The 12,515-nt window shown below is 55.3% G+C and overlaps 1 protein-coding gene across 3 annotated transcripts in view; it reads left to right on the top strand.

Annotated features, from left to right (window-relative positions):
* The window catches only part of ATP1A3 (ATPase Na+/K+ transporting subunit alpha 3), a 28,630-nt gene extending 17,427 nt beyond the window's left edge, over positions 1-11,203 (top strand). For all 3 annotated transcript variants that reach the window (XM_030797080.1, XM_030797078.1, XM_030797079.1), the window contains exons 15-23: positions 1,039-1,189; positions 1,592-1,760; positions 7,127-7,281; positions 7,361-7,484; positions 8,089-8,234; positions 8,739-8,869; positions 10,021-10,122; positions 10,444-10,535; positions 10,819-11,203. In XM_030797080.1, the coding sequence (XP_030652940.1) occupies positions 1,039-1,189; positions 1,592-1,760; positions 7,127-7,281; positions 7,361-7,484; positions 8,089-8,234; positions 8,739-8,869; positions 10,021-10,122; positions 10,444-10,535; positions 10,819-10,847 (1,099 nt within the window). In that variant the 3' untranslated portion in view covers positions 10,848-11,203. The remainder of the gene's footprint in view (positions 1-1,038; positions 1,190-1,591; positions 1,761-7,126; positions 7,282-7,360; positions 7,485-8,088; positions 8,235-8,738; positions 8,870-10,020; positions 10,123-10,443; positions 10,536-10,818) is intronic.
* The last annotated feature ends 1,312 nt before the right edge of the window (positions 11,204-12,515 follow it).

Below are 12,515 nucleotides of genomic sequence, written 5' to 3'. Positions count from 1 at the left end.
CCGCCTCCCGGGTTCAAGCAATTATCTGCCTCAGCCTCTTGAGTAGCTGGGATTACAGGGGCCTTCCACCATGCCCCGCTAATGTTTTTTTTTTGTATTTTTAGTAGAGAAGGGGTTTCACTATGTTGGCCAGGCTGATCTCGAACTCCTGACCTCAGGTGATCCACCTGCCTCGGCCTCCCAAAGTGCTGGGATTACAGGCGTGAGCCACCGCGCCCGGCCTGCATCCCAGCTTTTACTGCTCACAAGCTGTGTGACATTGGGCAAGTCCTTTAGCATCCATGAACTTCAGTTTGCCCACCTCTAAAATGGGATACTAATAATTCCTATCTCGGAGGATTCAGTAGAATCCAGTCCTTCTGTGTCTGTCTCTCTTTTTTCCTGTCTGTCTGTCTTTGTCTCTTTTCTGTTCTGTTTTTCTGACTTCTTTGACTTTCCCAACCTCATGCCTATCTCTGACTCTGCCTCCCTTCTGCTTGTCCACGGTATCTCCGTTCCTCTGAATCCACTGCCCCTTGGCCGGGCGCAGTGGCTCACACTTGTAATCCCAGCGCTTTGGGAGGCCGAGGCGGGTGGATCACTTGAGGTCAGGAGTTCGAGAGCAGCCTGGCCAACATGGCAAAGCCCCATCTCCACTAAAAATTTTAAAAAATTACCCAGGCATGGTGGTGGGCGCCTGTAATCCTAGCTACTAGGGAGGCTGAGACAGGAGAATCGCTTGAACCCAGGAAGCAGAGATTACAGTGAGCCGAGATCACGCCACTGCACTCCAGCCTGGGTGACAGAGCGAGACTCCATCTCAAAAATAAATAAATAAATAAATCCACTGCCCCGAAGTCCTTCCGCACGTCTGTCCGCATGCCCTGCTGCAGTAGCCCCCTTCTCCCCTGCTTCCCCCAGAGGCCTCCTCCCCCAGCCCCTGATCCTCTGGCTCTCCTGGTTGTGGAGCTGGCCCCTCTGTTTCTCTGTCCTTCAGGGATCACTTTGCCACTCCTCACACACCCTGACCTCAGCCATCGCCCTCTCTGCTCTTCCCAGGGATGCCAAGGCCTGCGTGATCCACGGCACCGACCTCAAGGACTTCACTTCCGAGCAAATCGACGAGATCCTGCAGAATCACACCGAGATCGTCTTCGCCCGCACGTCCCCCCAGCAGAAGCTCATCATTGTGGAGGGCTGTCAGAGACAGGTGGGCTGTGCTCCTGCAGAGGAGGGGATGGGGCCTTGACTCCTGGGTCCTCACTGAGGCCAGGGGCTGGATTCTTGGGTCTGAAGGGGGGTGGCTGGGGGCCTGGACCCTTGGGTCTGAGGGAGGAGGGGCTGGGGGCCTGGAGTCCTGGGTCTGAGGGAGGAGGGTCTGGGGGCCTGGACCCCTGGGTCTGAAGGAGGAGAGTCTGGGGGTCTGGACCCCTGGGTCTGAGGGAGGAAGGTCTGGGGGCCTGAACTCCTAGGTCTGAGGGGAAGAGGAGGTTGGGGACCTGAACTTCTAGGTCTGAAGGAGGAGGGGGCTGGGGTCTTGGGCTTCTGGATCTGAGGGAGGGGACTCTGGGGCCTGGCCTCTGGGTGTCATCCTTACCCTCTCTCCCTCCAGGGTGCAATTGTGGCTGTGACCGGGGATGGCGTGAACGACTCCCCCGCTCTGAAGAAGGCCGACATTGGGGTAGCCATGGGCATCGCTGGCTCTGACGTCTCCAAGCAGGCAGCCGACATGATCCTGCTGGACGACAACTTTGCCTCCATCGTCACAGGGGTGGAGGAGGGTGAGTTGGCCAGGGGTGGCCCTGGAGACCACGGTCACTACCGGAGGCCTGAGACCAGCAAGGGGAACTGGCCAGGGCTGCAGAGGGATGTGTAGCAGAGACCACAGATCTCCTGGCCCTGGAGGAGCTTGAGCTTGTCCTTTTCTGTCTTCTTCTCTTATGGGGTCGGGAGCTCCCCTGGGCAGGACTGAGCTGATACACTTCAGGGTCCCTGCATCATCCAGCCCAGGCCCCATCTGGTGGGTGAAGCTGACTTGGAGGCTTTTTAAAGATATTCTTAGCCAGGCGTGGTGGCTCACACCTGTAATCCCAGCACTTTGGGAGGCCGAGGCAGGCGGATCATGAGGTCAGGAGATCGAGACCCTCCTGGCTAACACGGTGAAACCCCATCTACTAAAAATACAAAAAATTAGCCGGGCATTGTGGCGGGTGCCTGTAGTCCCAGCTACTCGGGAGGCTAAGGCAGGAGAATGGAGTGAACCCAGGAGGTGGAGCTTGCAGTGAGCCGAGATCACGCCACTGTACTCCAGCCTGGGGGACAGAGCGAGACTCTGTCTAAAAAAAAAAAAAAAAAAAAAATTCTCAAGCCCAACCAGGGGGAAGCCAGGGACCCTGGGGGAGACAGGTGGGCCCCCTCAGGGGGCCCCTCTGCCAGCCTGGGCTGGGGGTCAAGGGAGCTTCCCAGAGTGGACAGGGATGGCTGAGCCAAGTCAGGGGCCATGCTGTGACGTCCACATAGACTAGTGCCAGGGAGTCTCAGGCAGAGGAACTGGCACACAGGCAAGGCGGTGTGAGGGGCTGGGTCTGAGGCTGGTGTTGCTGCTGAGGTGGGGGCCGCAGAGCCGACAGGCACCACCTCCTGACAGGTCTGGACGAGGCCACAGAAGGGCTGGTTCACATTCAGATTTATTCTGATCATCAAATTAATTCATGATAGTTATAGACAAATGCAGAAAAGCATTCAAGAAAAAAGTGGAATCACCCATAACCTCGCCATCCAGAAATAATCATGGTTCATGCCTTGGTGGATTTTCTTCCAATTTCTCTCTCCTATTTGAAATGTCTCTGGTGTAAAAAGTAGTTCATGGTAAAAGAGAATTCAAACAGCAAAGCTGAGCCCAGAGTAACAGATTAAATGTCCTCAGCCCTTGTCTCCTATATCCCGGAGGAAACCATGGTTAACACCTTCTTATCCCCCCAAGAGACATCTTTTTTGGGGGGGGAGGGGGCGGGGATAGGGTCTCAATCTGTTGCCTAGGATGGAGTGCAGTGGCACAATCATGGCTCACTGCAGCCTCTACCTCCTGGACTTAATCGATCCTCCTGCCTCAGGCCCCTAAGTAGCTGTGACTACAGGTATACATCACCACACCTGGTTGATTTTTAAGATTTTGTACAGATGGGGTTTTGCCATGTTGCCCAGGCTAGTTTTTTTTTTTTTTTTTGAGACAGAGTCTTGCTCTGTCACCCAGGCTGGAGTACGGGCACGCAATCTCGGCTCACTGTAACCTTCACCTCCTGGGTTCAAGCGATTCTCCTGCTTCAGCCTCCTGAGTAGCTAGAATTACAGGTGCATGCCACCACACCAGGCTAATTTTTGTATTTTTAGTACAGATGGGGTTTCACTATGTTAGCCAGGCTGGTCTTGATCTCCTGACCTGAAGTGATCCCCGCACCTCGGCCTCCCAAAGTGCTGGGATTGCAGGGGTGAGCCACCTCGCCCAGCCAGGTCTTCAACTCCTGGGCTCAGGCAATCCTCCCACCTTGGCCTCCCAATTTGCTGGGATTACAGGCATGAGCCACCATGCCTGGCCTCCCCAAGACATCTATGCATACACAGTACACACACTGTCTCAGATACAGCCGTCCGCTCCTTCTGAATCTTGTGCATCATGCTGGAAGCTTGGGAGGCAGCTGTGAGCAGAGCAGACACCATCCCTGTTCTCCTGGGGCTGGAGAGACAGCCTTAAACAAGTTAACAGATACGTAATTACAAATTGTGATATATGCCCCGAAGAAAGCAGGAAAGCAGGCCACTGTGATAGATCATAGTGAGGGTCCTGCCCAGATGGGGTGGACAGGGAAGGCCTCTCTGAAGTGAGGGAAGAAATAATCTAACTTCTGTCAGGGGCCAGGCATGGGGGCTCACGCCTATAATCCCAGCACCTTGGGAGACCAAGGTGGGAGGATCGCTTGAGCCCAGGAGTTCAAGACCCACCTGTACAACAAATTAAGACCTCAAAGATAAAAAAATTTTAAAAATTAGCAGGGCGTGGTGGCACACACCTGTGGTCTCAACGACTCGGGAGGCTAAGGCAGGAGGATCACTTGAGCCTGGGTGGTCGAGGCTGCCGTGAGCTATGATGGCACCACTGCACTCCAGCCTGGGAGATAGAGCAAGATCTGAGACCCTGTCTCAAACAAACAAACAAACAAACAAAATAACTTCCATCAGGGGGCATTCCAGATATACCCAAAAGTAGAGCAAGGGCACAGTGGGCCCCTGCGCCTCCATCCCAGCTGCAGCGGCAATCGGTGCACCGCACACCTTGTTTCTTCCCCACCCCCTGGAACACACACTGGATTATGCTGATGCACATGTAAGTCATCATTTCATCCATAAATATTTTAGGATGAGAAACCCCTAGTTTGTGGAGAAGAGCACAATGCAGGGAATGAGAATATCAGGTGGGAGCGGCCCAGGCTCTTATTGCTATGCAAGAGCCATCAAAGCAATCAAAGCAGCCACACCACAGGCAGCCTGCTTCTCCTTCCCTTCCCTCCCTCCCTTCCTTCCTTCCTCCCTCCCTCCCTCCTCCCTTCCCTCCCTTCCTCCCTTCCTCCTTCCTCCCTTCCTCCTCCCTCCCTCCCTTCCTCCCTCCCTCTCTCCCTTCTTCCCTCCCTTCCTCCCTTCCTTCCTTCCTCCCTTCCTTCCTCCCTCCCTCCCTCCCTTCCTCCCTCCCTCTCTCCCTTCTTCCCTCCCTTCCTCCCTTCCTTCCTTCCTCCCTTCCTTCCTCCCTCCCTCCCTCCCTCCCTTCCTCCCTCCCTCTCTCCCTTCTTCCCTCCCTTCCTCCCTTCCTTCCTTCCTCCCTTCCTTCCTTCCCCTTCCTTTGTTCCCCCTCCCCTCCCATCCCCTCCCTTCCCTTTTTTTGATGGAGTCTTGCTCTGTTGCCAGGCTGGAGTGCAGTGGCGTGATGTTGGCTCACTGCAACCTTCACCTCCCAGCTTCAAGTGATTCTTCTGCCTCAGCCTCCCACATAGCTGGAACTACAGGCACGCACCACCACACCCAGCTAATTTTTTGTGTTTTAGTAGAGACGGGGTTTCACCATGTTGGCCAGGATGGTCTCGATCTCCTGACCTCGTGATCCACCCATCTTGGCCTCCCAAAGTGCTGGGATTACACGTGTGAGCCACCGTGCCGGCCTGTTCTTTCTTAACGATTGACCTCATTGTTCATGGACTAATCTTTTTACTTATATATTTATTTAGAGACAAGGTCTCACTCTGTTGCCCAGGCTGGAGCGCAGTGCTGCAATCATCAGTCACTGCAACCTTGACCTCCTCAAGTGATCCTCCCACCTCAGCCTCCCAAGCAGCTGTGACCACAGGCTTGAGCCACCGTGCCTGGCTAATGTTTATTTTATTTTATTTTATTTTTTTGAGATGGAGTCTTGCTCTGTTGCCCAGGCTGGAGTGCAATGGCACAATCGTGGCTCACTGCAACGTCTGCCTCCCAGGTTCAAATGATTCTCCTGCCTCAGCCTCCCAAGTAGCTGGGGTTACAGGTGCCCACCACCACGCCCAGCTAATTTTTGTATTTTTAGTAGAGACAGGGTTTCACCATGTTGGCCAGGCTGGTCGCGAACTCTTGATCTCAGGCAATCCTCCTGCTTCAGCCTCCCAAAATGTTGGGATTACAGGCACGAGTCACAGCACCTGGCCTGGGTTAATCTTTATTTTGTTTACTTTAGACACCCTGTACTGGTTGAATATTTATTGAGATATGGCATGCATACAGTGAGTTGGGCATATTATATCTCAATAAAATATTCAACCAGACAGGGTGTATAAATTTTTACACATGTACACAGCCATGCAACCACCAGACCCCAGTCAAGATAGAGAACCGTTCCAGCCCCCTATTTAGGTTTTGTCTGCTCCCCTTCCAGTCTATATCCCTCCTCCTAGACATAACCGTTATCCTGACTCTTAGCCCAGAGACGGGTGCTGAGCCTGCTCCAGTTGGAGTTGGATGCTAAGAATGCTTTTGTGTCTGGCTCGTGTCACTCAGCACGGGATCCAAGGTCCAGCTGCGGAGTTGTGTCCATAGCTCGCCCCTTCTTGCTGTGTAGTATTTGACTGCGTGGATGTACCGTGGTTTATTCATCCCTCACCTGTTGTGGACATGGGGTTGACTCTGGCTTTTGGCTCTGATGAGTGGCGCTACGGTGAACATTCCCATACTTGCTTTTTGCTGGGCATAAACAGTCCTCCTCTCTTTTGGGTATAAAACCTAGGAGTCAGATTACTCGGTCGATGGGGTGGGGGATGTTTGATAGAAACTCCGAAACCATCTTCCAAAGTGGTTATTTCAAGAATGTTTCGACAAAGGCGATGTGGTTGGATGTTTATGTGGAAAGGTAGGTGGGTGAGGGGCCAGGTGTGGAGACTTAGGCCTGTAATCCCAGCACTTTGGGAGGCCGAGATGGAATCACAGCCCAGAAATTAGAGACAAGCCTAGGAAAAGTGGTGAGACTCTGTCTCTACTAAAAATACAAAAATTAGCTGGACGTGGTGGTGCGTGCCTGTAGTCTCAGCTACATGGGAGGCTGAGGCAGGAGGATCACTTGAGCCTGGGAGTCGAGGTTGCAGTGAGCTGTGATCATGCCACTGCACTGCAGCCTAGGCAACAGAGTGAGACCCTGTCCCAAAAAGAAAAAAAAATAGTGGGTGGGCTGGGGGGGTAGAAGAGGACACTGGACAGGCTGGGTGTGGTGGCTCACGCCTGTAATCCCAGCACTTCGGGAGGCTGAGGAGGGCGGATCACGAGGTCAGGAGATTGAGACCATGCTGTCTAACACAGTGAAACCCCGTCTCTACTAAAAATACAAAAAAATTAGCCGCTCATGGTGGCGGGCGCCTGTAGTCCCAGCTACTCGGGAGGCTGAGGCAGGAGAATGTCGTGAACCTGGAAGGTGGAGCTTGCAGTGAGTCGAGATGGCGCCACTGCACTCCAGCCTGGGTGACAGAGTGAGACTCCGTCTCAAAAAAAAAAAAAAAGACACTGGATGGGGGCAGAGGAGGGGCAGAGGGAGTGGGGCTCCCTGGCATGGGCGCCTGCTCTGAGCCTGCCCGTGCCACAGGCCGCCTGATCTTTGACAACCTAAAGAAGTCCATCGCCTACACCCTGACCAGCAACATTCCGGAGATCACGCCCTTCCTGCTGTTCATCATGGCCAACATCCCGCTGCCCCTGGGCACCATCACCATCCTCTGCATCGATCTGGGCACTGACATGGTGAGCCCTGGCAGCCACCCTTGGGGCCCAGGAGGGTGGAGTCCTCCCCTCCCCGGCTCACCTGGCCTCCTCTGCCCAGGTCCCTGCCATCTCACTGGCGTACGAGGCTGCCGAAAGCGACATCATGAAGAGACAGCCCAGGAACCCGCGGACGGACAAGTTGGTCAATGAGAGACTCATCAGCATGGCCTATGGGCAGATCGGTGAGGCACTGGGGACTCCATCTCCTTACTGCCCAGTGCCGGGCCTAGAGCAGTGCCTGGCCCACCGTGGGTGCTTGGGACCCTGGCGTTGACTCAGGGGAGCAGACGTGGACAGGACCAACCAGTGAGCTATCTGAGGGCAGGGTCTGCACCCCATCCTTCTCCACCTCCTCCTCTCTGCTGCTGATGTGTGCAGAGCCCCAGAGGAGTGGAGCAGCCACGCTTGGGGGCTGTCCCAGCAAGCAGAGACTTCATGGCGGTGGTCCCAGGCCCAGGGAGGTCATTCCTGCATAGGGAGCTCAAGCGGCGGATCCCCCAAGAATTCATGATGTTTAGGTGGCCTGGGTCAGGTGGGAGAGGGGCTCCGGATTATCCCTCTGGGAGAGCCCCCTCTCCAAAGCCCCTGTCCCAGGTGGCCCACCCATCTCAGGGCCTCACCACCAAGTGAGACCTCAGGTCACCCTCTGGGAACCAGTGTCCAGATAACAGGGCCAGGAGGGCACACTCCCCTCTCCAAGGGGGCCTCTGGGCCCTCTGAGGTGCCCTGGGCTGGCTGCCGGCCCCAACCTGAGCCTCTCCTCTGCATCCTCTCTCCTCCTTCCAGGAATGATCCAGGCTCTTGGTGGCTTCTTCTCTTACTTTGTGATCCTGGCAGAAAATGGCTTCTTGCCTGGCAACCTGGTGGGCATCCGGCTGAACTGGGATGACCGCACAGTCAATGACCTGGAGGACAGTTACGGGCAGCAGTGGGTGAGTGGGGCAGGGTGCTGTGTCCCTGCCCACCATAAGATCCCCGGGGCGAGCTGTTCCAGCCATGCACGGCCACTTCCTATGATGGCCCCTCAGTCTCCCATGGCAGCGTCAAGGCCTTTGCTGGGCACCTGGGGCTTCCTGGATGCCCTTGGCCCAGCCCGTCTGGAGCCTTGTGTCCCACTACCTGCCAGGCCTTCTTCCCCACCTCTGTCTGTCCCTTCAAAGCTCAGCTGCTGTCTGTCCTCCTTGGGAGGCCCACAGGGTCCTTATCCTCCTCCCTGGCCCCTGGTGGACGGTGAGATCACCATTAACCTTTCTCCTTCCTTGTACATCTCCTGACTCCTCCCTCGGGACTATGAGCCCGCAGAAGGAAGACACACCTGAGGCCCTGGGGACCTCATGCAGGATGGGGTGGGGCAAAGAGCACCGGAATGTCGGTGTGGCGGCTAGGGCTGCAGTGCCACCAACTGACGTCCCGTGCCCTGGTCACCGCTCCTGCAGACATACGAGCAGAGGAAGGTGGTGGAGTTCACCTGCCACACGGCCTTCTTTGTGAGCATCGTAGTCGTCCAGTGGGCCGATCTGATCATCTGCAAGACCCGGAGGAACTCGGTCTTCCAGCAGGGCATGAAGTGAGGGCCAGGGGCACATGGTGACTGTACAGCCATCTGTCCTGTCCAAGTGTCTGTCTGTCTGTCTGTCTGTGTACTTCCTCTTGTGTCCTTGCTTTGGTTTTTTGTGGCTTTGTTGAGGCAGGGTCTCACTCTGTCACCCAGACTGGAGTTCAGTGGTGTAATCATAGCTCACTGCAGCCTCGACCTCCTGGGCCCAAGTGACCCTCCCACCTCAGCCTCCTGAGTAGCTGAGACTACCGGCGTGCACCATCATATATGGCTAATATTTATTTATTTATTTATTTATTTATTTATTTATTTGGAGACAGAGTCTTGCTCTGTTGCCCAGGCTGGAGTGCAGTGGCACAATCTCGGCTCACTGCAACCTCCGCCTCCCGGGTTCAAGCGATTCTCGTGCCTCAGCCTCCCAAATAGCTGGGATTACAGGTGTGCACCACTGGGCTCGGCTAATTTTTTGTATTTTTAGTAGAGTTTTGCCATGTTGCCCAGGCTGGTCTCAAACTCCTGAGCTCAGGCAATCCTCCTGCCTCAGCCTCCCAGAGTGCTAGGATTACAGGTGTGAGCCACCATGCCCAGCCCGTTTTGGGTTTTGCCACTGCACTGATTTTCTCTCAAGGGGTCCTGTGTGTCCTAGATTCTCTCTCAGCCTCTGTGTGTGTGGTAGAGGTGCCCCTGGCCTTTTCTTTTTATACCAGTGCCTCTCTGTGTCTGTCCCTGTCTCTGTGTCTGTTTCCATCCCTGTCTCTGTGTCTGTCCCTCTCTGTGTCTGTCTTTGTGTCTGTCTTTGTGTCTGTCCCTGTCTCTGTCCCTATGTCTGTGTCTGTTTCTGTCCCTGTCTGTGTCTGTCCCCGTCTCTGTGTCTGTCCCTGTGTCTGTCTTTGTGTCTGTCCCTGTCTCTATGTCTGTCCCTCTCTGTGTCTGTCCCTGTATTTTGTCTCTTTCTGTGTCACCATCACTCTGCCTCTATCTTTGTCTCTCTCTGTTGGGGCATGTCTCTCCATCTCTGTCTCTCCCTATGTCTCTGCCTCTCTGTCTCTGTGTCTGTGCTGCTGTCTCTGGGTGTCTGCACTGTGCCTCCCCGTCTCTGTGGGGTGGCAGGTGCAGGGTGGGTGCTCTCTGGGCCCAGCCCTGCCCTTCTGTGCCTCCAGGAACAAGATCCTGATCTTTGGGCTGTTTGAGGAGACGGCCCTGGCTGCCTTCCTGTCCTACTGCCCCGGCATGGACGTGGCCCTGCGCATGTACCCTCTCAAGTGAGTGCCCCGCTGCCCCCAGCCCTGCCCACGCCAGCGCCTGCCACGGAGCCTTCCCTTAGACTCAGCCTGAACCTCAGGCCCCACCTCCCCTGGTGTCCCCACTGCAGTCCCCATTCTGATGCCCCCGAGCCTCCCCCATGGGCTGCTCCCACCACAGGTTACTCCGCAGACCCCAGGCCCCAGCCCCGCCCAGGGCACCCTCCACCTGTGAGCACGAAGGATCTTGGGAGACTGCCCCACTGCGTCCCCTCCTGTCCCCTGAAGCTCTGCCTCTCGTTAGGGCCCCGCACTCAAGCCCTCCTGCTCTCCCCTCCGCAGGCCCAGCTGGTGGTTCTGTGCCTTCCCCTACAGTTTCCTCATCTTCGTCTACGATGAAATCCGCAAACTCATCCTGCGCAGGAACCCAGGGGGTGAGGGGGCTCGGCAAGGCAGCCGAGGAGGGCGGGGGGCAGCAGGGTCTCAGGAAGCTGGTCCCAGGCTCCCCTCGCCCTGCTGGATGGCTCTGCCACCTGGTTCCCACTCTTCTGTCTCTTCCCATCTCTCCAGGCCCCCGATCTGTCTTCTCACGGGTCTCTGTCTGTGTGGTTTCCTTGTCTCTCTCCCTCTCTGTCCCTCTCTCTACTGGGCGGCTCGCCTTGCCTGTCTCTCTCCATCTCTTACTCTGTCTCTTTCTTTCCTTCTTTGTCTCTCCAGGTTGGGTGGAGAAGGAAACCTACTACTGACCTCAGCCCCACCACATCGCCCATCTCTTCCCCGTCCCCCAGGCCCAGGATCACCCCTGCCAGTCCCCCCAATTTTGTATTCTGGGGGGAGGAGCCCTCTCTCCCCGTGGCCCCACCTTGGCCCCCACCCCCTCCACTATCTCCTGCTGCCCCACTCTGGCTGGCTTCTCTCCCCTGCCCCAAGCCTCTCTCCTCTCTCTTTTCTGTGTCAGTTTCTCTCCCTCTCCTCACCCCTCTATCCATTCCTCCGGCCCCAGCCACACCTCCCTGGGCTCTTTTTTACTCCCCTTCAGCCCCCCGGCTGATGCCATCTCTGGTTCTGGACAATTATCAAATATATCAGTGGGGAGAGAGAAGCGGTGTGTGTGTTGTGCCTGCTTTCTGGACTGCGGCTGGGACAGTGTTCCTTCTGCTGGGGCGCGCTGCCAGGAGATTCTCAAAACCCCAGGAACTTAAGCCTGGCACTGGCTTGGAAGTCACGGAATCTCAGAACCATCTAATCACGGAGTTTTCAACTCCATGAAAGTCAGAGCAGCTTGAATTCACCAGGCGATGGCATTGTGGAATCAGAACAGGGAGAGGGAGGGAAGCAGACGTGGGATGGTGACTGGGAGCCTCTCCTATAGGAGTAGGACTCGGGACACAATGACGATGATGATGGTGATGACAGTGATTCACTGAGTGCCCGCTATGTGCTCTGCCCCCTTCTAAGCACTCTGCACAAGGTGTGCATTAAATGTGCACAGAGAAGTGATTTGCACACAGCTAAGAAGAGACAAGTCTGGGATTTGAACCAAGGCTGTCCAAGGTTCTAGGTCACTACGCTATTCTTTTTATTGAGATAAACTTTCATACAGTGAAGTGCACACATCTTAAGGGTACAGCTCAATGATTTTAAAAATTGCATGTGCAGGCCAAGCGCGGTGGCTCCTGCCTGTAATCCCAGCAGTTTGGGAGGCCCAGGCGGGCAGGTCACTTGAGGTCAGGAGTACGAGACCAGCCTGGCCAACATGGCGAAACCCCATCTCTACTAAAAATACAAAAAAAAAAAAAGCTGGGCGCAGTGGCTCACGCCTGTAATCCCAGCACTTTGGGAGGTCGAGACGGGCAGATCACAAGGTCAGGAGATCAAGACTATCCTGACTAACACAGTGAAACCCCGTCTCCACTAAAAATTCATAAAAATTAGCCGGGCATGGCGGTACTCACCTGTAATCCCAGCTACTTGGGAGGCTGAGGCAGGAGAATGGCGTGAACCCAGGAGGCAGAGCTTGCAGTGAGCCAAGATCCCACTACTGCACTCCGGCCTGGGTGACAAAGTGAGACATCGCCTCAAAAAAAAAAAAAAAAAAAAAATCAGCTGGGCATGATGGTGCATGCCTGTAATCCCAGCTACTCGGGAGGCTGAAGCAGGAGAATTGCTTGAACCCGGAGGCAGAGGTTGCAGTGATCCGAGATCATGCCACTGCACTCCAGCCTGGGCGACAGTGAGACTCCATCACAAAAAAAAAAAAGTTGCATCTGCAAAGCTACCACCCACATCAAGGCATAGAACCTCTCCCTCCACCCAGAAAGTTCACTGGAACCCTCCAGTCGCCTCCCCTCCAGAGGCAAGAGCTGATCTGGTTTCTGTCACCACACATCAGTTGTGCCTGTTCTTGAGCTTCA

The sequence above is a fragment of the Nomascus leucogenys genome, chromosome 17 (genome assembly GCF_006542625.1).
Source record: "Nomascus leucogenys isolate Asia chromosome 17, Asia_NLE_v1, whole genome shotgun sequence".
Lineage (NCBI taxonomy): Eukaryota > Metazoa > Chordata > Mammalia > Primates > Hylobatidae > Nomascus > Nomascus leucogenys.
This window is presented reverse-complemented; position numbering and strand designations above follow the sequence as displayed.